Genomic DNA, 25,956 nt, shown 5'->3' on the forward strand with positions numbered 1-25,956 from the left:
CCAAACTAAACAGTCAGAAACACGTGTGTGCAGCGTCCCCTCCACAGCCCCCCAGCCCCTGAGCTCCACGTGGGACACCAGCGTAGGCAAGGGCTCTCGCCCCTGAACGCTACATCTTTCAGGAAAATCGGTTTTCTTGCACCTGACGAAGCTGTTGGAATAGACATTTACACGAACGTTACACACGTGCTCAGGGACAGGCAAAATTTCAGGCCCTCAGACGCGCCCCAGATGTGGAGACTTGTGAGCTGATGAGGCGGGCAGCTCCCCAGCAGGGGCAGAATCTCAGCGATGACTTCAGTGTTGTCCGAATCGTTTCCTAACAGCTTATCCCAACCTATTTAGTTTAAACACCAAGGCAAGAAACACGTTGGTATATCACGTGAAGGTCACACATGATGTGCTGGAGTGTAAATGATTTCCTGAGGAAATAGAGGAGCTGAGCTTTTCGTGATTTATCTGCACTAGATGTATTTTCAGTGTTCTGAGAGCGCATCAAATATTCACGTGCAAAGAAGAAATCAGTTGGCTCGTTCCTAGGATATTCAGTCCAATGACACATTTCAAAATCACTGTAAAATACATCCTGTGGGCTTTGAGAAAAAAACAAACAAATGAACTTCTAAAGACTTCTAATATCACGAGGGGGCGTGGAGGCCACAAGCCCTGCAGGGCTCTGGAGCCCAGGAAGAAGCACCGTCACAGCTGTGGTCAGCAGGGGGCGTGTCCTGGGCTGCCAGCACGCGGGCCCAAGGCACGAGGCCGGTCTTGGCCACGTGGTCCCTTACTCTCACCGATGGCCGACACCCCCATGCAGGCCCCCACACACTCCCGACAACGGCGTTCTTGTGAGGACCACAATGGACAAGAATCTGAGCTGCGTGTACACGTTCGGAGGGGCCCCTGCACCTTCTTCAAGTCAGCAGAACAGATGCTGTGGGCCACTCAACCTGACTCTAGGAACGCGCTGGAGCCTACTTCGTCCGTGAGAAACAAAACACACAGATTAAAGCTACTCAAAGTAAAAAGAAGCTTGCAAAACACCTCACAATTTCATTTTATATGCCTGTAAATAAAGCTGGGCCACTGAAAACAAACAATTGGGTGGGAAAATATGATAAAGGGCTTAAAATAGAATAAATAATTTTATAAAGTTTTCTTCTTTTTCACCCCCCAAATCTTAAATTCAATATTATATATTCTATCTGAATCTTCTATTTTCCTGACGCCTGTGTCTAGTGAGGCCCTGCACTGGTGACAAGCTCGCTGCTGCTGCTGCTGCTGACAGTGTTTGTTTTACCAGCATAAACAGTTGTGAAAACTACTTCACAGTAACTCCATCTGTTTAAGAAAAACAAAAAAGGGACAGGATCCAATCACTAACTGATCCCGGCTTTCATGCTGGAAAAGATGAGAGTCTCCCTTCGATGTTAAGCAGACGCGTGAGGACAGGGCAGGCTTCCCTCTGCTACAAGGGCCCCAGCCGGCCCTTAAGGCTGCGTCGGACCAGAGGTGGCAGGACCGGGCTCTCCTGCAGTGAAGACAGTCTGCACGGGGACGTCTTAGAAAAACAGGTACTTCTGCTGCTGAGGTTTCATCAGGACCACACGCTACACACGCAGGACCCAGGGTGGTCGGGGCCCAGGGGGACGGTGGCACCGGCTCACCCGCCTCCACCTCTCTGTGTATTAAGTACATCAACTTAGCACCATAGCAAATTCAAGTGATCGCAAACACAGCGCAAGGTTACAGGCACACACTATGAGATCACACAGTCAGGCTCCTGTTAGTCTGACCCTGAATTAAGGGTATTTGAACTTCGACGCTCATATTGTTTAATCTTTCCTTACCTTGACCACACAGAATACCTACATTCTAGTCTTATACTTCAACTGCGTTGAGAACACATGGTTTTACAGAACGTTTCAGCAGAAATGTGTATCTGAGGTAGACAGGTAATATTTACTCATACACATCTACTCATTAAACCCTTGAATAGGAACTCTTAAAAACGATTTGCATGAAAAATGAGCTTAGGAAACTAATAATTCAAACAGTCTGGGAGTAATGGGCTTAAATAAAGAGGCGAACTGTGACCGACTCCCAGGGAAAACTTGGCTTTAGGTTTCTGAAAGGCCTCAGATTAAAATCACTTGGACTGAGTTACTCTGTTTTACTCATCACTAAGGAGCGGCTTCTGACGTTTATGCATATGAAACAGGAAGTAAAAGAAAATAAACGAGTGCCGATGAGCCTGACCACCTCTGCCAAAGCAAGTTCAAGAAAAATTCCAGTCCCCAAGGTGACGTTCTTCACGGAAAACCCAGCTCTCAGGAGACCATCAAGACTACCTACTGAACGAGGTGGCCCCAGGACCCCAGGGAGCCGAGGGGACGGCAGGGAAGAGCCCGAAGCGCAGGCAAAAGCCGCTGGACGCGCACGGGGACAGACACGCAGCCGGGATGAGCTCACGCCCAGAGGGGCCCTCGCCTCGCTCCTGCCTCCACACATTCCAAACTACGATCTTGAAAGAACAAAGATGGATGTGCTGGCAAAGAGTTTATTCTCGAATTCCACAAAAATACGAACATTTGGGAGGAGAAAGGTTAACAGAGGGCGTGCTGCCTTTGCTGGGTTTTAGGTCCTAAGTAACAGGACAGCAGCTTCTGACGCACAGGACCCCGCCGGCCCCGCCGTCTGCTCTGGGAGAGGGCGGTGGGCAGGGCGGACGTGCCCACTGCTGAGAGTGGACCGGGCGGGCCCTGGGGTCTGCACGCCTGGGGCTTCAGTGGAGACATACCCCCGGGCGCCAGCCCCACCCCCGCAACCACCATCAATTCCTTCAGCAAAACGAAAAAGGGAAAGAATCAGCGTGAAGTTAACCAGTGGCACTGAGCAACTTGTGCCCTATTTAATAAAAACAAGTTTTCAGAAGAAGAGCTGTTCTGAGAACCAGCGCTGACTGGTCCCGTCCGCTCTGCTGAGCAGCTGCACTGGTGCTGGGGGGCAGCACCCTGCCCTGGGCTCTGGGTCCCCCGGGGGTCAGAGGCCCCGGCTTCACGTTCCCTAACGTGGAAAGTGAAATACCGTGGCTAACTCACGATACTCATGGAGCCCTCTTTGGGTTGCTTTTAGATTAGATTTTTAAATATCTTCTAAGTGTTCAGGAAGCTGAAGGCAACATAAACATCGTCATTCTCCATGAAAAGACATTTTTTCAATAACTTAGGAAGGGTTCAATAAACGTACAAGTATTTGGGACTATCGTGAAACCTAATCCATAAACTGAACGGAAGTGACTGAGATTTTCAAGACCTGGAAAGCAAGCAAAGGTCACGTGTTGGAATGAAGGCCGCCACCTCGTCGTCCTCACGCTGGTCCCCGCGCATCACATCTGTAACCCTGTGCCGAGCGTCTCGTCACGTGTGGATTCTCTCTCGTACAAAAGTGATAAATACTCTCTGTTCGAGGCCCGGTCCACGTGGCGCCCGGGGCAGCACCCGCGTGCTCTGGCCCCGCCTGGCGCGTGCCCTCGGGCGCCTGGGTGCCGCGTCTCCGCGGTGCTCACAGCAGGTCCATCTTGGGTCTGTAGTGCAACAGGAGAGGCGCCTTCTGCAAGACAAGGAGGGAGGGGCCGGGACCCCGCGGGGCTCAGCTGCGGAGGGAGCCCCCGCCTGCCCCTGCCCCGGCCCCAGGAAGTGGTCGGCCGGCCTGTCTCTGCCCTGCTCTCAGGCAGACCCTGGGGGTCACGCCCGTCTGCTTCCTGCTCCAGAGAGGCAGCGTGGCTGGAAGCGTGCCTTCTGGTTGCAGTGGCCCCTCCCTCCCCAGGACATCAGTCACCTTGACCAGGAGAGATGAGACAAGTGGGGGCCTGGGGACTGCACTACCCCTGGCCCCCTGGGGCTGACGACTTCAGAACGACTGCACTGCTGACAGTCCCGTGGTGGGCTGTTACTCCTAAGCTCTGAAATAAGCCACACAAAATCACAGCAAAGTCTCACCTTGAATCTCCACCTCGTGACGACGACAAATTTGAGTGTATGGTCCTTGCCAAGGATCTCCTCGTTGCATAAAATGTCCAGCTGCCGGAAGAACAAGACCTCAGTCAGCGGGGCCGAGGGCTCAGCGCTCAGGACGTGGGGCCTCTGGTGCAGGCAGTCACGCCCGTCAGGGAAGAGCCACCTGCCTTCCTTCTGGGGAAGCACCGGCGGGAAGCAGCCTGGAAGGCCGCCCCCCGCCCCACCCGAGGGTGGAGAGCACTCAGGGGCCTCTGTCCACACACGGCAAGGCAGCAGCCCTGCTGTGGGACGGCAGCCTCCAGGCTACTGTCACCAAGAAGCGCCTCGTGCCCCAGCTCCAGTCCATCTTGGCCAGGCTTGTCCCTCTCACCTCAGTGGAAAAAGGTTATGGGCTCCACAGACAATTCTTCCCTTTTTTTTCATAAAGACTTTTCAGAGCAGTTTTCGGGTCACAGGAAAATTTAGCAGAAGGTACAGAGCCCTCACCTATCTCCTGGCCCCGCCCCACAGCCTCTCCCCGCCAGCAGCATCCCTGATGTGAACATGTTACACCTGATGAGCCTCAGCCAACACCTCCTCACCTCCCACAACCACAGCCCCTGCCAGGCTCAGGGCCGGTGCTGTGCCTCCTGGGGGCCTGGACGGACACAGAGACGAGTCACTCCGAGCAGGCTCGCGGCCCTAGGGCTCCTCGGGGGGCCCGTCCCTCTTGCCCTCCGCCCCGGCTCCTTGCGCCGTCTCCACGGGTCTTCCCGATGTCACAGGCGCGGGTCGCAGCGTGCAGGCTGTTTGGATTGCCTTCTTCCACTGTCATAATGCACTGAAGGCTCCTCCGCGTCTCTCACGCCGTTAGCTCTTTTCTCTTGGCCGAGTGACATTCCACTGTCTGGATAGACCACAGTTTGCTTATCCATTTACCTCTGAAGGATGCCTTGGCTTCCAAGTTTTGGCAACTATGACTAAGCTGCTATAAACATCTGTGTATAAATTTTCTCGTGGACCTAAGTTTTCAGCTCCGTTGGGTAAGTACCAAGGGGCTTGACTGCCGAACTGCTTTCCTAAGTGGCTGCACCACCTTGCGTTTCCACTGGCAGTGAAGAGCTGCTGCTGCTCCACGTCCCTGCCAGCATGTGGTGGTGTTGGGGCCCTCGGTTTTGGACATTCTGCAGGTGTGGAGTGTTTCAATCTGCGTTTCCCTGACGACAAATGGTGTTGACCTGGGTGGTCTTTTTATTAGTATTATTTTTGGCAGTGCCATGCGGTCCACAGGACTGTAGTTTCCTGAACAGGGTACCGAACCCAGGCCACTGCAGCGAAAGCACCGAGTCTTAACCACTGGGCCACCAGGAATTCCCAGATGGTCTTCTAAACTTCTCTCTCAAGGCAGGGGAGGAAGGGTCCCGACGTGTGCTCCCTGTGTCTGGCGTGGAGACAGCACAACTGCGGGTCAGGATGGAGAACGCCAGGAGCGCAGTCCTCAGAGCTCTGCCTGGGAGCCCGCAGGCTCAGGCCCTCTGGAGGCGCCAGGACTCCCTGGCACAGGGCGGCGGCCTTCCAACCCTGCTTCCGTCCCGAGGTGGCCCCAAACTCTCTCTCCTCTGTGTGCACCAACAGTTCACTCTTATCTACTGTTAAAGTAACTGGGGTAAGATGCACGTGAAATTTACCAGCCTAGCCATTTCTAAGTGCACAGCTCAGTGGCGTTAGTACCTCCACGGTGTGCAGCTGCCACCATACCCATCCACGGGCTCTGCGTGGGTAAGCCTGTAACTGCCCGCTTAGTCAGTAACCGCCCGTCCCCTGGCCAGCACCGGCAACTCCTGTCGTACTTTCTGTCTGTATGATTCTGATGCCTCTGGGGACCCAGTATGAGTGGAACTGGACAGTATTTGTCCTTCTGTGTTTGGCTTACTTCATTTAGCACAGTCTGCTCAAGATCCATCTATGTTGTAGCAGGTGTTAGAACTTCCTTCCTGTCCAAGGCAGAATATTCCACTGCATGGACGGACCACATTCTGCTTATCCATCACCCACTGATGGACACTTGGTTGCCTCCACCTTTTGACCACTGTCGACAGCGCTGCTGTGAGCATGGGGGTACAGACACTCCCTCGGGATCCTGTTCTCACTTCTTTTGGGTGCTCCCCAGAGTGGCGTTGCTGGATCTCACGCTAGTTCTGTTTAGTTTTTTGAGAAATCCTCAGTGTTTTCCACAGTGGTGCACCAATTCATGCCCCATCAACAGTGCACAAGTGTCCCGATTTCTCCACATCCTCACCAGCACTTGCTCCTTATTTTTGCAGTAGCCACCCTACGGGGTTTGAGGTAGGTCTCATCGCAGTTCCGGCTTGCGTTTCTCCCGTGATTAGTGATGGCAAGTATGTCTTCATGTGCTTACTGGCGTTTGTGCCTCTCTGGAGAAATGTCTACCCAAGTCCACTGCTCATTGTGTAACTGAGTTTTTTGTGTTCAGCTTTAGAAATAGTCCATCTATTCTGGACAGACTTGTCAGATATATGATTTATAAATATTTCCTTCCATTCCGTACAAATTTTTTTTTTTTCAATTCTACGAAGTTCAAATTGTCTAATTTTTCTTTTGTTTCCTGCTCCTTGGGTATTCCATCCGAGCAATCAGTGCCAAATCCAGTGCCAAGTTTCTGTCCTATGTTTCAAGAGCTTTATTGTTTCAGGGCTTACATTTATGTCCCTGATACACTTTGAGTTGAGTTTTGAATGCTGTGTCAGGTAAGGGTCAAATTTCATTCTTCTGTACGTGGGAATCCAGTTTTCGCAGCACCGTCTGCTGAAAGGCTGTCCTCCCCTCGTCAGAGGGTCTTAGGGCCTTGTCAGTGGGCCAGGTGTGTGAGGATCTATTCCACTCTGCTCCATCACTCTGTCTGCCTCGGTGCCAGCACCACGGTTTTGGTCAGTGTCTCTCTCTAGTGCACCGGGAAGTGCTGAGTCCTCCAGTTTTGTTCTTTTTCAAGGTTGTTTTGGCTATTTGGGTTCTTTCAGTTCAGTTCAGTCGCTCAGTCGTGTCAGACTCTTTGCGACGCCATGAATCGCAGCACGCCAGGCCTCCCTGTCCATCACCATCTCCCGGAGTTCACTCAGACTCACGTCCATCGAGTCGGTGATGCCATCCAGCCATCTCATCCTCGGTCGTCCCTATCTCCTCCTGCCCCCAATCCCTCCCAGCATCAGAGTCTTTTCCACTGAGTCAACACTTCGCATGAGGTGGCCAAAGTACTGGAGTTTCAGCTTTAGCATCATTCCTTCCAAAGAAATCCCAGGGCTGGTCTCCTTCAGAATGGACTGGTTGGATCTCCTTGCAGTCCAAGGGACCCTCAAGAGTCTTCCCCAACACCACAGTTCAAAAGCATCAATTCTTCGGCGCTCAGCCTTCTTCACAGTCCAACTCTCACATCCATACATGACCACAGGAAAAACCATAGCCTTGACTAGACGGACCTTAGTCGGCAAAGTAATGTCTCTGCTTTTGAATATGCTATCTAGGTTGGTCATAACTTTCCTTCCAAGGAGTAAGTGTCTCTTAATTTCATGGCTGCAGTCACCATCTGGGTTCTTTAAGAATCCATAAAAAAAATTAGGATGCATTTTTATTTCTGCAAGAAATATCTTTGGGATTTTGACAGGAATTCTATTGAATCTGTAGTTCATTTGGGTAATGCTGACATTTTAAACAATAAGTCTTCTAGTCCATGAATGTGGTATACGTTTCCACTTGCTTCTGTCTTTCATTTTTTCAGCATTTTCTGTAATTTTCACTGTACGAGCCTTTCATTCCCTTCGTTAACTTAATTCCTAAGTATTTCATTTTTAAAAACTATTTTTATTGGGCTGTAGTCACTTTATAATGGTGTGTTAGTTTCTACTGTACAGCAAAGTGCATAAGCTGCACACGTGCATGTCTGCTCTGTTTTGGACTTCCTTCCCATTTATGTCACCACAGAGCAGTGAGCACCGCTCTCTGAGCTGCACAGAGCATCCTCATCAGTTGCTTACTTCCCATGCGGCGTCCACAGTGCACGTGTGTCCAGCTCGGTCTCCCAATTCACGCCATCCCCCGGCTTTCCTCTCGTGATGTCCTTGCTTGTTCTCTATGTTTGTGTCTCTATTTCTGCTCTGCACATGCTAACATCATCGAAACCGTCTACATTCCACACACACGTGTTAATATTTGTTTTCTCTGACACTTCACTTTGTATGACAGTCTTTAAGTCTATCCATGTCTCTACAAATGACCTAATTTTATCTTTTTATGGCTGAGTATATTATTCTCTTTGATGCTATTATAAATGTATTTAGTTTTATAATCTGCTTTTCAGCTTGTTCACTGCTCATGTACAAAAATGCATCGGACTTCTCTGCTCACTTTGCATTTTGCTACCTTGTGGTTCGTTCTGACAGGGTCTTCCTGTGGAATTTTTACAGTTTTCTACATATTCTTCTTCCTCACTCTTCAGTTCAGTCGCTCAGTTGTGTATGACTCTTTGCAATCCCATGGACTGTAGCAGGCCAGGCTTCCCTGTCCATCAGCCAGCTCCTGGAGTTCACTAAAACTCATGTCCATTGCGTCGGTGATGCCATCCAACCGTCTCATCCTCTGTTGTCCCCTTCTCTTCCTGCCTTCAATCCTTCCCAGTATCGGAGTCTTTTCAAATGAGTCAGTTCTTCGCATCAGGTGGCCAAAGTATTGGAATTTCAGCTTCAGCATTACTCCTTCCAGTGAATATTCAGGACCTATTTCCTTTAGGATGGACTGGTTGGATCTCCTTGCAGTCCAAGGGACTCTCAAGAGTCTTTTCCAACACCACAGTTCAAAAGCATCAATTCTTCAGCACTCAGCTTTCTTTACAGTCCAACTCTTACATCCATACATGACCACAGGAAAAACCACAGCTTTGACTAGACGGACCTTTGTCGGCAAAGTAATGTCTCTGCTTTTTAATATGCTGTCTAGGTTCGTCATAGCTTTTCTTCCAAGGAGCAAGCATCTTTTAATTTCATGGCTGCAGTCACCATCTGCAGTGAATTTGGAGGCCAAGAAGATAAAGTCTCTCACTGTGTCCACTGTTTCCCCGTCTATTTGCCATGAAGTGATGGGACCAGAGGCCATGATCTTAGTTTTCTGAATGTTGAGTTTTAAGCCAGCTTTTTCACTCTCCTCTTTCACTTTCATCATGAGGCTCTTTAGTTCTTCTTCACTCTGCCGTAAGGGTGGTGTCAACTGCGTATCTGAGGTTACTGATGTGTCTCCTGGCAATCCTGATTCCAGCTTGTGTTTCATCCAGCCCAGCGTTTCTCATGGTATACTCTGCATATAAGTTAAATAAGCTGGGTGATAATATACAGCCTTGATGTACTTCTTTCCCAGTGTGGAACCAGTTCTTTGTTCCATGCCCGGTTCTAATTGTTGCTTCTTGACCTGCATTCCGAATTCTCAGGAGGCAGGTAAGGTGGTCTGGTATTCCCATCTCTTGAAGAATTTTCCACATTTTGTTGTGATCCACACAGTCAAAGGCTTTGGTGTAGTCAACAAAGCAGATTTTTTTTTTCTGAAATTCTCTTGCTTTCTTGATGATCCAAGGGATGTTGGCAATTGAACTCTGTCTGGTTCCTCTGCCTTCTCTAAATCCAGCTTGAACATCTGGAAGTTCATGGATCATGTACTGTTGAAGCCTGGCTTGGAGAATTTTGAGCATTACTTTGCTAGCCTATGAGATGAGTACAATTGTGCGGTAGTTTGAGCATCCTTTGGCACTGCCTTTCTTTGGGACTGGAATGAAAACTGACCTTTTCCAGTCCTGTGGCCACTGCTGAGTTTTCCAAAACTTGTGGCATGTTGAGTGCAGCACTCACAGCCAGTCTTTCAGGGCCTGAAATGCCTCAGCTGGAATTCCATCACCTCCACTAGGTTTGTTCACGCTTTCTTTGTGCTTCCTAAGGCCCACTTGACTCTGCATTCCAGGATATCTGGCTCTAGGTGAGTGATTACACCTTTGGGTTATCTGGGTCATGAAGATCTTTGTTGTATAGTTCTTCTGTGTGTTCTTGCCACCTCTGCTTAATACCTTCTGCTTCTGTTTGGTCCATACCATTTCTGTCCTTTATCATGCCCATCTTTACATGAAATGTTCCCTTGGTATCTCTAATTTTCTTGAAGAGATCTCTAGTCTTTCCCAGTCTATTGTTTTCCTCTTTTTCTTTGCGTTGATCACTGAGAAAGGCTTTCTTATCTCTCCTTGCTATTCTTTGGAACTCTGCATTCAGATGGGTACATCTTTCCTTTTCTTCTTTGCCTTTAGCCTCTCTTCTTTTCATAGCTATTTGTAAGGCCTCCTTAGACAGCCATTTTGCCTTTTTGCATTCCTTTTTCTTGCGGATGGTCTTGATCACTGCCTCCTATACAATGTCACAAACCTCCATCCATAGTTCTTCAGGCACTCTATCAGACCTAATCCCTTGAAGCCCACTTAGGTATGGTGTGTAAATCCTTTGAATATGTTGAATTCTGTTTATTACTATTTTGTGGAGGATTTTTTGCATCAATGGTAACGAGGGATACTGTGCAGTTTCCTCGTAGTGTCTTTATCTGGCTTTCTCAGGGTCATGCTGAAATCATGGAATGAGTTAGGAAGTGGCCCTCCTCCTCAACCTTTTAGAAAGTTTGAGGACGACTGACACTAGCTCTTTAAACGCCTGGTAGAGCTCAGGGACGCCATCAGGCCCAGGGCTTTTTTTGTTGCTGTTCTGACTGGTGATTCCATCTCCTTACCAGTTACAGGTCGATTCAAATCTCTTATTTCTTTGTGACTGTCGTGGTAGGCTTTGTGTTTCTAGGCATCTGTCCATCTCATCTAGGTTATCCAATCTGCTGGCAAACAACTGCTCAGAGTGCTCTCTGAAAATCTGTATCTGAAGACTCAGCAGCAGTGATGTCCCGACTTCTGTTTCAGCTGACATGACTCAAGTCCTCTTTCTTAGTCCCTCTAGCTCCAAGTCTGTCAATACTGTCGATCTTTTTGAAAAGCTGTTGATCTTCTCTGTCGTTTATTCTCTATTTTATTTCTGCTCTAACCCTTCTTTTCTTTTCTTTCTGCTAGCTGTAGGTTTAGCTTAGTCTTCTTCTAGACCCTTACGTTGTAAACTGAGTCTGTTGATTTGAGATCTTCGTTGGCTTCACTGTGTTTACAGCTATAAGCCTCCCCCGTAGCACTGCTTCCAACGCATCATTAGTTTTGGTGTGTTGGATTCTTATTTTTTTTGTCTCTAATATTTTCTAATCACTCTTTGATTTCTCCTTTGATCCACTGGTTGCTTAATTTCCACAATTTTGTGAATTTCCCAGCTTTCCTTTGGTTATTGATTTCCAACCTCATGCAGCTGTGGTATGAGAAGACACTTTGTGTAACATCCTTTAAAATCTACTGAGACAAATTTGTGTCTGCTCTTCTAAGGACACCAGTCCCTGGATTTACGGCCCGCCTGGATAATCCAGGAGGTCTCTTCACTCCAACATCCTTTGCATGTCTACAAAGAGCTTTTTTCAAATAAAGATGTATTCAGATGCTCTCAGGGTTACAGAGGGAATGTATTTTGCAGGGTTACCACCTAACCTACTACAAGTCTGCCCTCTGACCCCATAAAACCCACATCCACCCTGCATGCACTTTTTTAGCTCAAAGAGGCTCAGGCCACTCTAGCATCAACTCCAGATCCCCAAATCTCATCTTCACACCATCAGTCCAAAGTCTCAGGGCTTATTTCCTACATCACAGGAATCAGCTATGGGTGAGACTCTGAGTATGATTCATCCTGAGGAAAAATTCCTCTCTAGCTGTGGATCTGTGAAACTAGAAAACACATTATTTGCTTCCAAAATCCAAGTGGGGGACAGGATAGGTATTCTTAGTCCAAGAGAGAGAGATATTAGAAGGCATAAAGACATCACTGGTCTCCATAACATTTGAAATCCAGTATGGAAATTCCATTTGGTCTCAAGATCTGAGAACACAGCACTGCGGGTCGAGGTTCTGCTCTCTTGGGCCCGTGTTGGCCTTACCCTCTGGGGTTGCTCACCTTGGCAGCTGAGCAGCTCTTACCAGCCTATTTCCTGCTGGTAGGATTTTGGAAGTCTGATAGCCTTCTCTCATTTCTTCCTGTTTCTGTCCCCTTCAGCCCAAGTTGGTGGTGGTTCTGCCGATACCACGTTCTTAAAAACACTGTGGGTCTCCCGGGTATGTCCCAGATCCAGGCCACTGACATGAAAATCCTTTGTGGATCTCTCGCGGATAACTCCTCTCTCTACTCCTCCCATGAGACAGCTGAGCCACCGTGAGTTAAGCAACTAAACCCTTTAGCAAAAGGGTGAACAGCTACACACTTGGCCTTCTCTCTGGAGTGTTTTCTAACAGTCAGATTCCTAATATTACCGTCTTTTTGCAGACTCGATGGGCTGTAGGCTCCTCTTTGTTTGGCAGCTCATTCTTGAATTCATCCCTCTCCTCTAACATTTTGTTATAGGCACCAAGAAGAAACTAGACCAGCTTCTGGGGCCTCCAGGCCTCCCTCGGCTTGTGGTCACATCACCCCGACCTCATCTCCATCTTCACACCGTCTTCTCCTCTTTGCATGTCTCGTATTTCCCTCTGCCTCACATTTGTACGGGCACATGCCATTGGGTTTAGGGTCAATCCAGGATTATTCCATCTAAAGACCCTTAACTTCATTACATCTTGAAAGACCTTTTTTCCTAACAGATCATGATTACAGGTTGTGGGGTTGGGGTGTGGACACAGCTCCATGGGGGCCACGTCCACCCACTCTTCTCTGACACACATCTCAGGAGCTGGCCTCCTCTCTCTGTCCTCACTGGCCTGCTCTCCTGGGGCTTCTGCCAGACTCTCCCCAACTGGCCTCTCCTGCCTCTTTTTCTGGACCGCGACACCACTTTTCTCGCAGCCTGAGGGCTGTTTTCATCATGAGTCCCTGGCTTTACATCCCACGGTGCCTTTTCCTGACGCTTCTGCACGGCCAGCTCCTGCGAACAAGCCACGCTTGAGCAGAAGCGAATGCCCTCAGGAGGGCGTCCGACACCTCTAGCGAGCATGCTCGCTCTCCCTCTGGGACCGCCCTGCTCTGCACACTAAAGCACAGGTTTTCTTTTAGTCTCAGCATTCATCAGAACTTGGAAGTATCCTCTGTCAACCCACCCATTCTATCCACTCTCATCCATCTGTTTGTGAAGTTAAAGTCCAGACTCTCTCTTGTGGTGAGCACCTGTAACGTATCTCCCTGCCACCCCGATGGCACTTCCTCTTCTCTTAGCCGTAGCCTCCACGTTCATGGGCTCTGGGCCTCCACTGCCCTAACCACTATCTACTGTCACACTAACTGGGAGTAGGCAACACACAAGACTGTTTTTCCTGCTTGAAAATCTCCAAGCAAAACTGTAAAAAGCAAACAAACCCAAAGAACTTCTGAAGGGTCGCTTCTACAGATAAGAAGTGACTCGTCACAGTTCCTGTTTACCTCGTTGAAAGACGAGAGGTTAAGTTTTTTGGCAATGAACTTCTTCAGATGCAGGACTGTGGCCTGGGCTGAGCAGCGGATCCATTTTCGCTTTAAGCCCCGCAGTTTGCTGCTGTTGCACTCCAGACAGATGCTCACCTGCAAGAGAGAGGGCTCAGCTGGGGAGGTGCACTGAGGGTCGCCACGGGGCTGCTCCCTGGAGGCTCTCTCAGCCATCTACCGATCCCGTTCAGTCTAAGACTGCAGACGTTTTGGAAATCATAAATCTGTTTTGACCTAAACACACTACCTTAAAATCTGTTTATTTTTGCCATTTTGTGAAAAACAATCTAACATTATTAAGTCTGTTTTATTAATACAGTTCTTTAAAGTAAACCCCATCAATGTACACCCGTGGCGGATTCATGTCAATGTATGGCAAAACCAATACAGTATTGTAAAGTGAAATAAAAGTGAAAATAAAAATTAAAAAAACAAATAAATAGAAGAAACGGGAGAGCAAAATAAATACACAAATAAATAAAGGAAACCCGAGAATTGTTTACTTATCGTGGCAGTGCACGCTGGCCTCAGAGATAGACTGAGAAAGGCGGAAGTCCTGTTGTTAAAGCTCTAGCCGGCGGGACACACACGCGGCACCACAGAGGCCAAGTGTTCCGCAGGAACGACGAGGAGAGACATCACAACGCAGGCACCACGGCCCACACCCAGAAGGGCCACCAAGGGGCACATCACGCTCATCCAGCTCACTAGAAGGCGGGGGACTCAGCAAAGACATCACACATGGAGGCACCACGGACCCCACATCCAGGGCGGGTCACCAGGAGGCAGCGTGCTCGGCCAGCTACCTTTCAGGAGATCAAGAGTTCAGTGGGCCAGAGTCCTCAGCGTGTGACAAGGAACTTCAAGACAACAAACTAAGCAAGGGGACTCCGGACGCAGACGCAGTGGAGGGACAGCCTGGCCACGCTGCACTGCTGAGCTGGCCCCACCTGAGACGCCTCGCCTCGCTCAGGGGTGAGGCTTCCTCCAGGAATGGTTAGGGTGTGCCAGAAAACCAGACCCCCCAGACTCAAACAAGAGAGTCATTAATAACTGAAATATACACGTCTAAAATTATTAGATATGAAAGAAGGAATTAAAAATATAACACCATGAATAAAGAACAGGCAGGTATAAAAGATATTCAAATATAACTTCTAAAAATAAAAAACATATTTATTCAAATTAAAAACTCAATGGATGGTCAAACCACAGATTAGTTTCAGCTGAATGCAGATCAATTTTCTGAAAGATCAATGTGAGCAAATTACCCAAAAGAAGTATAGACACAAAGGTATCAATTAAAATAAGAAAACAAAGGAAAGGTAAGACGCATGAAGACAGACCACAGAGTCTGAAAATCACCACAGACCAGGGGAAAAAGAGAAAATAAAGGCAGGAGGGTCCCCCAAAATGATGCAAGACGTTAAATCCTCAACTCCAGGAAGGAAATCAGAGGGAACCTGCACCCCTTGGCACACAGGGGACCCAGGCCCAGGGGCTGGGCGTGCCTGCACGAGGGGCCAGCGCTCAGGCGCTGAGCCTGGCCACGGGGCTTCACACCATGCCGCCAGAGGGAGAGCTACACTAGCTGAGAGAGGAAGCGGGGCGACATCACCCGCAAACGAAGGCAGAGCACAAGCACGCATTCAGACAAGAAGTGCACACACTCAGAGAGGAAGCACGGTGAAGTCACCCGCAAATGAAGGCAGAGCAGAAGCATGAGAGACGAGAAACGGCAGCCCAGGAAGAAAGAGCCGGAAGCAGACGGCCTGGCTGGGGCTAAGGAGGCGCCCAGGTGGCAGGAGGCTCGCATTTATTCTGGACTTTTAAAAAATGCAGAGGTCGGCCAGAGAAAGCAGGCACAGGCCCCCCAACAGCAGGAGCAGGAGGCCGTGGGGTGGGCCCCCAGGGAGGAGGGGGCGCAGAGCTGCACAGGACTCTGGGAAGCCCAGGCTGTGCAAACACGGGCGTGGCCACAAAGCGGCACCCCTATGAAGCGGGATTCGGGACAGTAACACACAACCCTCTCACGCAACACTGCCCTCTGGACCGTACAACCACACTGGACCACATGCAGGACCTTATTTCCCAGACCAGGGATTGAACCCAGGCCCCCTGCAGGGGAGTCTTAGCCACTGAACCACGAGGAAGTCCCCAAATGTATTACCTATTTAAATACACTAAGTTAAAAGCACGTCTGTAATTTTTTAACGGCTTCATTGCAGTACAATTTACATATATGTCTTAAGTATACAATTCAGTAATTTTTAGTCAACTTAAGAGTTGTGCAACCACCACGCCACCCAGTCTGAGGTCAGACCCATCACCTCATAAAGACCCTCGCGGCTTTGGTGGTCAATCCGCCCCAGCCACCCCTGGCCTGCGTTTGTGGACCAGCCTCTCCTGGATGGTCTACAGATGGGATCACGCAGCACAGTCCTCCCATCTGACTTCTTCCACACAGTCAAGTGCAGAGACTCAAGTGCACGGCAGCACCTTACATTGCTGACCCACTTCTTCGCCTCCTTGCTAACACCTGTCACCACTTTTTGGATTACAGCCATCTTGGTGAGTGTAAAATGCTGTTTCATTATGGTTTTAATTTGTATTTTCCTAATGACTAATGATGTTGAACACATTTTCTTGTGACTATTAGTGAAAGCTGCTCAGTCAAATCTGACTCTTTGAGACCCCATGGACTGTAGCCTGCCAGGCTCCTCTGTCCATGGAATCCTCCAGGCCTGAATACTGGACTGGGTAGCCCTTCCCTTCTCCAGGGGATCTTCCCAACCCAGGGATGGAACCGAGGTCTCCCACACTGCAGGCAGATTCTTTACCAGCTGAGCCACCAGGGAATGTAACTATTAAACACTTGCATTTGTTCTCTGATGAAATGTCTGCCACTTTGTTAACTGGACTGTTCATCTTCTTACTGAGTTAAGAGCTACATATTCTAGATAAAAGTCCTTTTCAGGAATGTCCTTTGCTAGTATTTTCTCCCAGTCTGTGGCTTTTAAAATTTTTCTCGGTAGTGTCTTCTGAAGAGCAGCAACTCCTTTTGGCTGCACCATATGGCTTGAGGGATCTCAGCTCCCTGACCAGTAGCTGACCTGTGCCTCACAGGGGAAACACAGAATCTTAGCCACTGGACTGCCAGGGAGTCCCAGGAGCAGTATTGCTTCATCTGATGAATTTTCTTTCATCAGTTTTCTTTCCTGAGTTGTGTTCTTGGTTTTGGATTTGAGAACTACAAGCCTAACCCAAGAAGCGAAGGAGTTTCTCTCGTGTTTTCCGCAAAGTTTCCAGGTTTGAGCCCTTACATTTTGAGTTAACTTGGGCTTCCCTGATAGATCAGTTGGTAAAGAATCCACCTGCAATGCAGGAGACCTGGGTTCGATCCCTGAGTTGGGAAGATCCCCTGGAAAAGGAAAAGGAAAAGGCTACCCATTCCAGTTTTCTGGCCTGGAGAATTCCACAGACTGTATAGTCCATGGGGTCCCAAAGAGTTGGGTGCAACTGAGCGACTTTCACTTTCACTTTCCACGTCGCGAGAGGCCGGGGCGTAGGGGAGTCTTCTGTACGACTTTCACTTTCTATCCATGTTGCAAGAGGTGGGGGCGTGGGGGAATCTTCTGCACGACTTTCACTTTCTTTCCACGTCGTCCACGTCGCAAGAGGTGGGGGCGTGGGGGAATCTTCTGTACGACTTTCACTTTCCACGTCATGAGAGGCGGGGGCGTGGGGGAATCTTCTGCACGACTTTCACTTTCTATCCACGTCGCAAGAGGTGGGGGCGTGGGGGAATCTTCTGCACGACTTTCACTTTCTTTCCACGTCCTGAGAGGCCGGGGCGTGGGGGAGTCTTCTGCATGCCGGCGTCCAGCTGTCCCAGCACCATCCAAGACACTGTTCTTTCCTCAGGAAGGGCCATGGCACCTGTGCTGGAACCAAATGACCTTGAATCTAAGGGCTTATTTCCACACTCCACAATGATTAAAAAATCTACCTTAACACCTGCAACACAATGTTTTGATTACTGCCACCTTGTTTGTAAGATTTGATGTTCAAAATTTCCAATGCATACATTAAAGAACGTTCAACTCAAGAAAGTAGAGAAGGAACAAAAGGGAACACAGAGCAGAAAGAAATGATAAACAGAAAAGAATGTGGCTCCATCTCTGGCAAGAACGACCAAAAAAGCAGAAGACACCAGTGGGATACTAGGAAGAGCAATGGAGAAATAACCAGGCACTTGCAAAGCCCAACGACAGACAAAAGAATTCTGTGAAAACCTAAGTCCAAGTACGAACTTTCCTAGAAAAAATATAACTTACCAAATAATCTTAAAAAGAAACAAAAGATTCGAGTAGGATTAAAATCATTAGGCAAATTTAACATAATTTAAAATCTTCCTAGTTAGTTCAGTCACTCAGTCGTGTCTGACTCTTTGCGACCCCATGAACTGCAGCACGCCAGGCCTCCCTGTCCATCACCATCTCCCGGAGTTCACTCAGACTCACGTCCATCGAGTCCGTGATGCCACCCAGCCATCTCATCCTCGGTCGTCCTCTTTTCCTCCTGCCCCCAATCCCTCCCAGCATCAGAGTCTTTTCCAATGAGTCAACGCTTCGCATGAGGTGGCCAAAGTACTGGAGTTTCAGCTTTAGCATCATTCCTTCCAAAGAACACCCAGGGCTGATCTCCTTTAGGATGGACTGGTTGGATCTCCTTGCAGTCCAAGGGACCCTCAAGAGTCTTCTCCAACACCACACTTCAAAAGCATCAATTCTTTGGTGCTCAGCTTTCTTCACAGTCCAACTCTCACATCCATACGTGACCACAGGAAAAACCATAGCCTTGACTAGACGGACCTTAGTCAGCAAAGTAATGTCTCTGCTTTTGAATATGCTATCTAGGTTGGTCATAACTTTCCTTCCAAGGAGTAAGTGTCTCTTAATTTCATGGCTGCAGTCACCATCTGCAGTGATTTTGGAACCCCCCCAAAATAAAGCCTGACACTGTTTCCACGGTTTCCCCATCTATTTCCCATGAAGTGATGGGACCAGATGCCATGATCTTCGTTTTCTGAATGTTCAGCTTTAAGCCAACTTCTTCACTCTCCTCTTTCACTTTCATCAAGAGGCTGTTCAGTTCCTCTTCACTTTCTGCCATAAGGGTGGTCTCATCTGCATATCTGAGGTTATTGATATTTCTCCCGGCAATCTTGATTCCAGCTTGTGTTTCTTCCAGTCCAGCGTTTCTCATGATGTATTCTGCATAGAAGTTAAATAAGCAGGGTGACAATATACAGCCTTGACGTACTCCTTTTCCTATTTGGAACCAGTCTGTTGTTCCATGTCCAGTTCTAACTGTTGCTTCCTGACCTGCATACAGATTTCTCAAAAGGCAGGTCATGTGGTCTGGTATCCCCACCTCTTAAAGAATTTCCACAGTTTATTGTGATCCACACAGTCAAAGGCTTTGGCATAGTCAATAAAGCAGAAATAGATGTTTTTCTGGAACTCTCTTGCTTTTTTGATGATCCAGTGGATGTTGGAAGTTTCATCTCTGGTTCCTCTGCCTTTTCTAAAACCAGCTTGAACATCAGGAGGTTCATGGTTCACGTATTGCTGAAGCCTGGCTTGGAGAACTTTGAGCATTACTTTACTAGCATGTGAGATGAGTGCAATTGTGCGGTAGTTTGAGCATTCTTTGGCATTGCCTTTCTTTGGGGCTGGAATGAAAACTGACCTTTTCCAGTCCTGTGGCCACAGCTGAGTTTTCCAAATTTGCTGGCATATTGAGTGCAGCACTTTCATAGCATCATCTTTCAGGATTTGAAATAGCTCAACTGGAATTCTATCACCTCCACTAGCTTTGTTCGCAGTGATGCTTTCTAAGGCCCACTTGATTTCACACTCCAGGATGTCTGTCTCTAGGTGAGTGATCATACCATTGTGATTATCTTGGTCGTGAAGATCTTTTTCGTACAGTTCTTCTGTGTATTCTTGCCACCTTTTCTTAATATCTTCTGCTTCTGTTAGGTCCACACCATTTCTGTACTTTATCAAGCCCAATTTTGCATGAAATGTTCCCTTGGTATTTCTGATTTTCTTGAAGAGATCTCTAGTCTTTCCCATTCTGTTGTTTTCATCTATTTCTTTGCATTGATCGCTGAGGAAGGCTTTCTTATCTCTCCTTGCTATTCTTTGGAACTCTGCATTCAGATGCTTCTTTTTCTCCTTTGCTTTTCACTTCTCTTCTTTTCACAGCTAAGATCTGGTGGCTTCATGGGAAGTTTAAACAAAATATTCAATAAAATGGGTGTTCTCAATCTTATACAAACTTTCCTAGAGAATAAAAATGGGAGAGAGAGACTATCTTCAGCTCTGAGACTTCTCCCCTTGATACCAAAGCTAAACAGATACATACAGTTCCTGTGAAATGATTACATCAGAACATGCAACACACACCCATGAACACAGCAAGAATCTGCGTGTGAAGGAACCAAGGGCCGCCCCAGGAGCTGGAGGCAGACGGGCAATGAAACAGATCACAGACCCCGGAGTCTGGCACGAACAGAGCGTGGAGATGTGCCAGGAAGACCAAGGCCAGCACCCAGGAGTCTGTGAGGACTGGAATAGTCAGAACACCAGACAGGAAACAGCAGAATCCTTGTTCCGAGGCCTGAGCCATGCAAGCGCCCAGGACACACCACGGGGCCCACCGCAGCGCCACGTACCACGGCAACCGGAGGAAGTGGCCACATGGCGCACCTCAAAAACCACCTCAGGAGGCATTTTTAACTGAGGAAAGGAGGCTGCGCAAAGACGCCTGTTTTTCAGTGTCTGTGGTTTGTGGCTACATCATAAACATGGAGACTCAGGGCCCAGGTTGATAGAGCTCAGCAAGTCCCCCAGGTTTGCCTTCGAGTGCGTCCCTGGGCACCTGCACCACCACCTGCCCAAAGCCCTGCCGCCCGGTCCCTGCCCATCCCAGGCTCCAGCCTGGCCGCCCCACCCCGCCCCTACTCCTCACACCTGGGGGCCCGCCCCGCCCCTGCTCCTCACACCTGGGGGGCCCGCCCCCCCTGCTCCTCACACCTGGGGGCCCGCCCCGCCACTGCTCCTCCCGCCTGGGGGGCCCGCCCCGCCCCTGCTTCTCACGCCTGGGGGCCCCAGCAGGCCCGTCTCGGGCCAAGGCCACCCCCGCCCTACCTTTCTTGGGGCCAGCAACAGACCAGCGCACAAGGCTCAGCCTGGCGTGGACTTGTGGCCTCCAAGGGGCGCAGTGGGGCCCGTTCCCCCGTTCCCGAGACAGCCTGCTGGCTCTTCTGAAAGCAGCCAATCACACAGACACCTTTTTGGCATGTTTGTGATAAAAAAGGCAAAATTTAGTAACAATAAAGATAAACACTGGAGGTTTAAAACTGACAGAACAGGGGTTAACAAGATGGCCCACCCTGTACCTGAAGAGGCTGGGTCAGCAACCTGACCCAGACCACAGCAAGACCTCCGAGTCCAACAGGAGGTAACTCTCAGAGCCCAGAAAGGCGGAGACGTGGACCCCCGGGAGGTGTCCCGCACCCCAGTGTTTATATACGTATGTGTGTCTAGTTGCTCAGTAGTATCCGACTCTCTTCAACCCTATAGAGTGTAGCCCGCCAGGCTCCTCTGTCCATGGGATTTTCCAGGCAAGAATACTGGAGTGAGTTGCCATTTCCTTCTCCAGGGGCTTTTCCCAGGCCAGGGATCAAACCCACGTCTTGTGCATCTCCTGCACTGCAGACAGGTTCTTTACCACTGAGCTGCGAAATGACAGAAAATATATATAGGCAGACTTTGCTTTATTGCACTTCACAGATACTGCATTTTTTATGAATTGAGTGTTTGTGGTGGATGACGGCTAGCATTGTCTGGCAATAAAGTATCTTTTAATTAAGGAATGTACCTTATTTTTTTTTTTCCCCTGAAGGCTTCCCTGCACTCATCTCACATGCTAGTAAAGTAACGCTCAAAATTCTCCAAGCCAGGCTTCAGCAGTACGTGAACCATGAACCTCCTGATGTTCAAGCTGGTTTTAGAAAAGGCAGAGGAACCAGAGATCAAATTGCCAACATCCGCTGGATCATGGAAAAAGCAAGAGAGTTCCAGAAAAACATCTATTTCTGCTTTATTGACTATGCCAAAGCCTTTGACTGTGTGGATCACAATTAACTGTGGAAAATTCTGAGAGAGATGGGAATACCAGAGCACCTGACCTGCCTCTTGAGAAATCTGTATGCAGGTCAGGAAGCAACAGTTAGAACTGGACATGGAACAACAGACTGGTTCCAAATAGGAAAAGGAGTACGTCAAGGCTGTATATTGTCATCCTGCTTATTTAACTTCTATGCAGAATACATCATGAGAAACGCTGGACTGGAAGAAACACAAACTGGAATTAAGATTGCCGGGAGAAATATCAATAACCTCAGATATGCAGATGAGACCACCCTTATGGCAGAAAGTGAAGAGGAACTAAAAAGCCTCTTGATGAAAGTGAAAGAGAGTGAAGAAGTTGGCTTAAAGCTGAACATTCAGAAAACGAAGATCATGGCATCTGGTCCCATCATTTCATGGGAAATAGATGGGGAAACAGCAGAAAATGTCAGACTTTATTTTTTTGGGCTCCAAAATCACTGCAGATGGTGACTGCAGCCATGAAATTAAAAGACGCTTACTCCCTGGAAGGAAAGTTATGACCAACCTAGATAGCATATTCAAAAGCAGAGACATTACTTTGCCGACTAAAGTCCGTCTAGTCAAGGCTATGGTTTTTCCTGTGGTCACGTGTGGATGTGAGAGTTGGACTGTGAAGAAGGCTGAGCGCCGAAGAATTGATGCTTTTGAAGTGTGGTGTTGGAGAAGACTCTTGAGAGTCCCTTGGACTGCAAGGAGATCCAACCAGTCCATTATAAAGGAGATCAGCCCTGGGTGTTCTTTGGAAGGAATGATGCTGAAGCTGAAACTCCAGTACTTTGGCCACCTCATGCCAAGAGTTGACTCATTGGAAAAGACTCTGATGCTGGGAGGGATTGGGGGCAGGAGGAGAAGGGGACGACCTAGGATGAGATGGCTGGATGGCATCACGGACTCGATGGACGTGAGTCTGAGTGAACTCCAGGCGCTGGTGATGGACAGGGAGGCCTGGCGTGCTGCGGTTCATGGGGTCGCACAGAGCTGGATGCGACTGAGCGACTGCACTGCACTGAGCTGAGCTGAGGGCTTCCCGGGTGGCTCAGTGGTAAAGAATCCGCCTGTAATGCAGGAGACACACGAGCCGTGGGCTCGATCCCTGGGTTGGGAAGATCCCCTGGAGAAGGAGACGGCAACTGGCTGCAGTATTTGTGCCTGGGAGATCCTATGGACAGAGGAGCCTTGAGGGTTACAGTCCATGGGGTTGCAAAAGACTCGGGCACAACTTAGCGACTAAACAACGTTTTTTAGATATAACAAAACCTCACGCTTGACAGACCACAATACGGTGGAAGCATAACTTTTATAAGCACTGGGAACTAAAAAAACTCATGATTTGTTTTACTACAATGGTCTGGAGCTGAATCTCAGTGTCTCCTAAGGAGCCTATATGTATAAATGTGTGTGTGCGGATATGTTACACATATATTCTGCGACAGCCAAGACCCTCAGTTCTCATGGCTATCGCTGACTTTCTCCTCTTTCAGATGAGCTTCAGAAGCAGTTGGTTACATTCTTATTTATAAAACTGATTACAATCACAACCACTGAGATTAATTTTGGGAGAACTCAAATCCTAAGGTCAACCTTCCATCCAGGAACACCCAGTTATGCAATTCTCTCTGTGTTCTTCCAGAAGGTTCTGGTATCTTTGTTTTGGTCTCTCACATTTATTGCTAGGCTGCATTAAAGTTCTTATTAATTTTCTGAACAAAGCCACCCACCCTCTGACTCTGACACGCTGGTCCTACCACTGGAAAAGGGGTCTCAGCACCTCGAGGAGCTGAGTCACAGGTGTGTGCCCGAGAGTCACAGCACGCCCAGCTCACGTTCCCGTCTCCTCACTGTTGGGGCCGGGACCTCCCAAATCACGCTGAGTGACAGTGAGGGCTGACATTTTCTTATTCTGACGCTGATGAGACAACCGTTCCATCAGGGCGTGTGAGGACCACTGGAGGCGCCAAGTCAAGGTGCGCTAAGAGAAGCCCGCGACGGGAAGGTGCGACACCGTCGCGCTCCCAGCAGGATCGCTGGGAGGGCCCCGTGATTCTCGCTTGACCCCTGGCAGTGAGTGCCACCAGCAGCAGGCTGTGTCCTGGCTATTTTCACTGCAGTTTGCGTGGAAGACGCCATCCCCCCACTCCCCACTGAAGACATCTGCTTTAACTGTTTCGTTCCTAAAGCATTCTGCAGTGGGTAGGGGTCACTCTGGCAATTAGCCATAGAAGGGAAGTGCCCGGCCATCCAGCGGTTGCAAGGCGGTGCTCTCATTGCTGAGGGCGCGGGTTCAGCCCCTAGAAACTAAGATCCCACAAGCTGTGCAGCCAAACGGAGAAGGAGGAGAAAGGGGAGGAGGAGGAGGATGGTCGGGGGGAGACTCAGAGAACCACTGGCACACGACCATCTCTGCTGTGCCTTCCTCCCGGCCCGTCTCTGTGAGGGGAGAGCCGGCCAAGGCCTGGGCCATGCGCCCATCTGCTCCCTTCCTCCCGGCCCTTCCTGTCAGGGGAGAGGCGGCCTGCTCCCTTCCTCCCGGCCCTTCCTGTCAGGGGAGCCCGCCGGCTCCCTTCCTCCCGGCCCTTCCTGTCAGGGGAGAGGCGGCCTGCTCCCTTCCTCCTGGCCCTTCCTGTCAGGGGAGAGGCGGCCTGCTCCCTTCCTCCTGGCCCTTCCTGTCAGGAGAGAGCCCGCCGGCTCCCTTCCTCCCGGCCCTTCCTGTCAGGGGAGAGCCCGCCGGCTCCCTTCCTCCCGGCCCTTCCTGTCAGGGGAGAGCCCGGCGGCTCCCTTCCTCCCGGCCCTTCCTGTCAGGAGAGAGGCGGCCTGCTCCCTTCCTCCCGGCCCTTCCTGTCAGGAGAGAGCCCGCCGGCTCCCTTCCTCCTGGCCCTTCCTGTCAGGGGAGAGGCGGCCTGCTCCCTTCCTCCCGGCCCTTCCTGTCAGGGGAGCCCCCAAGGCCGGGCCGCGCGCCCACCTGCTCGTCGCTCCGGTGGTAATCACCGTCTTCCTCCTGCTTCTCCTCCGCTGCTTCTTTGTTCGAACTGTCATCCGCTTTGGTTTCTCCTTTCAGCAGAAACAGAAAAGACTGAATCAGAACATCCGAAGTGGTAAACTGTTGTTTTTCGCGACAGAACGCTCACGCGCTGTGAAGCCCCACGGGGACGGGAGGCACGCGCGCCCGAGTCGGAGGAGCGCCGGTCGGCAGGGCTTCAGTGGCCGCGCTCGCGAGGCTGCGGCGGGGGCAGGTGCGTCCGGGGGTCCTGGGCAGGGTGCTGGCGGCCGGGCACCACCCGGGCGGCGCATCTCAACTCTGCCCAACAGCACGGCTCCCAGAGCTCACGCTGGTCCCGCACGGCTTTAAAAGTCAGGCCTCCAGCTCGGCAAAGACGGGATTCCTGGCCCCCGAGCTGCCTCGGGGCCTCACCCCCGGGCCCCGAGCCGGCAGGTACGCAGCGCCCGCTCCTCTGGGTCAGCAGCCAAGGCCTCCCCTTCTCGGGTGTTCAGAGGTGCACAGAAGAGACCACAGTCTTTAGGCACCTGTGCGGCCCATGGAGTCAAAGGTTTGAAGAAACTGTTACAATACGCACAGATTCAAAGCACCATTAATTTTCTGTCAAAGCCAAGGAGAAGCTGGCCTTTCTGCAAGCAAACAGGCAAACTGGGAGAGAGCCCTGGGGGCCCGTCGTGCTCACGTGGTCCCGTACAGCCCACCTCCAGGCAGCGCCGGGGCCCCCGCAGGTCCCCGCTGCGGCCCAGCACGTCAGCTCTGGGACCGGGCGCCTCTCAGCGGCCCCCATGCCCGCCAGGGCCGCGCGGGCGCGTGCAGGGGAGACAGGCACTCACCGTTCCGGTGGGGGTCCAGGTGCTGCCTTGCAGAGCACGCCTCCCCCTTGGCATCTCCAGGCACCTCCAGGCCTAACTTGTGGTAGAATTCCCTCTGCTTTCTCATTTCCGCTATGAAAAGTCAACATGTGACCCTTAATCTGAGGCAGGTGATGGATTATATTAAAATTCTGCACACAATCACATGAAAAACGGGCAGGTTTCGATGAAAAGGTCTGAAGGCTGCTACCCATGAGAAATGACGACTTTAGACCGTGCCCCAGG

At 50.0% G+C, this 25,956-nt stretch overlaps 1 protein-coding gene across 2 annotated transcripts in view; it reads right to left on the reverse strand.

The window, feature by feature from the left end:
• Nucleotides 1-2,605: 2,605 nt before the first annotated feature.
• Nucleotides 2,606-25,956, reverse strand: part of PCGF3 (polycomb group ring finger 3) — a 49,572-nt gene continuing 26,221 nt past the window's right edge. For both annotated transcript variants that reach the window (XM_052642014.1, XM_052642013.1), the window contains exons 7-11: nt 25,693-25,803; nt 24,824-24,912; nt 13,577-13,714; nt 4,002-4,082; nt 2,606-3,612 (exon numbers count right to left, since the gene is read on the reverse strand). In XM_052642014.1, the coding sequence (XP_052497974.1) occupies nt 3,565-3,612; nt 4,002-4,082; nt 13,577-13,714; nt 24,824-24,912; nt 25,693-25,803 (467 nt within the window). In that variant the 3' untranslated portion in view covers nt 2,606-3,564. The remainder of the gene's footprint in view (nt 3,613-4,001; nt 4,083-13,576; nt 13,715-24,823; nt 24,913-25,692; nt 25,804-25,956) is intronic.

This window comes from Budorcas taxicolor, chromosome 6, assembly GCF_023091745.1.
Source record: "Budorcas taxicolor isolate Tak-1 chromosome 6, Takin1.1, whole genome shotgun sequence".
Taxonomy (NCBI): Eukaryota; Metazoa; Chordata; class Mammalia; order Artiodactyla; family Bovidae; genus Budorcas; species Budorcas taxicolor.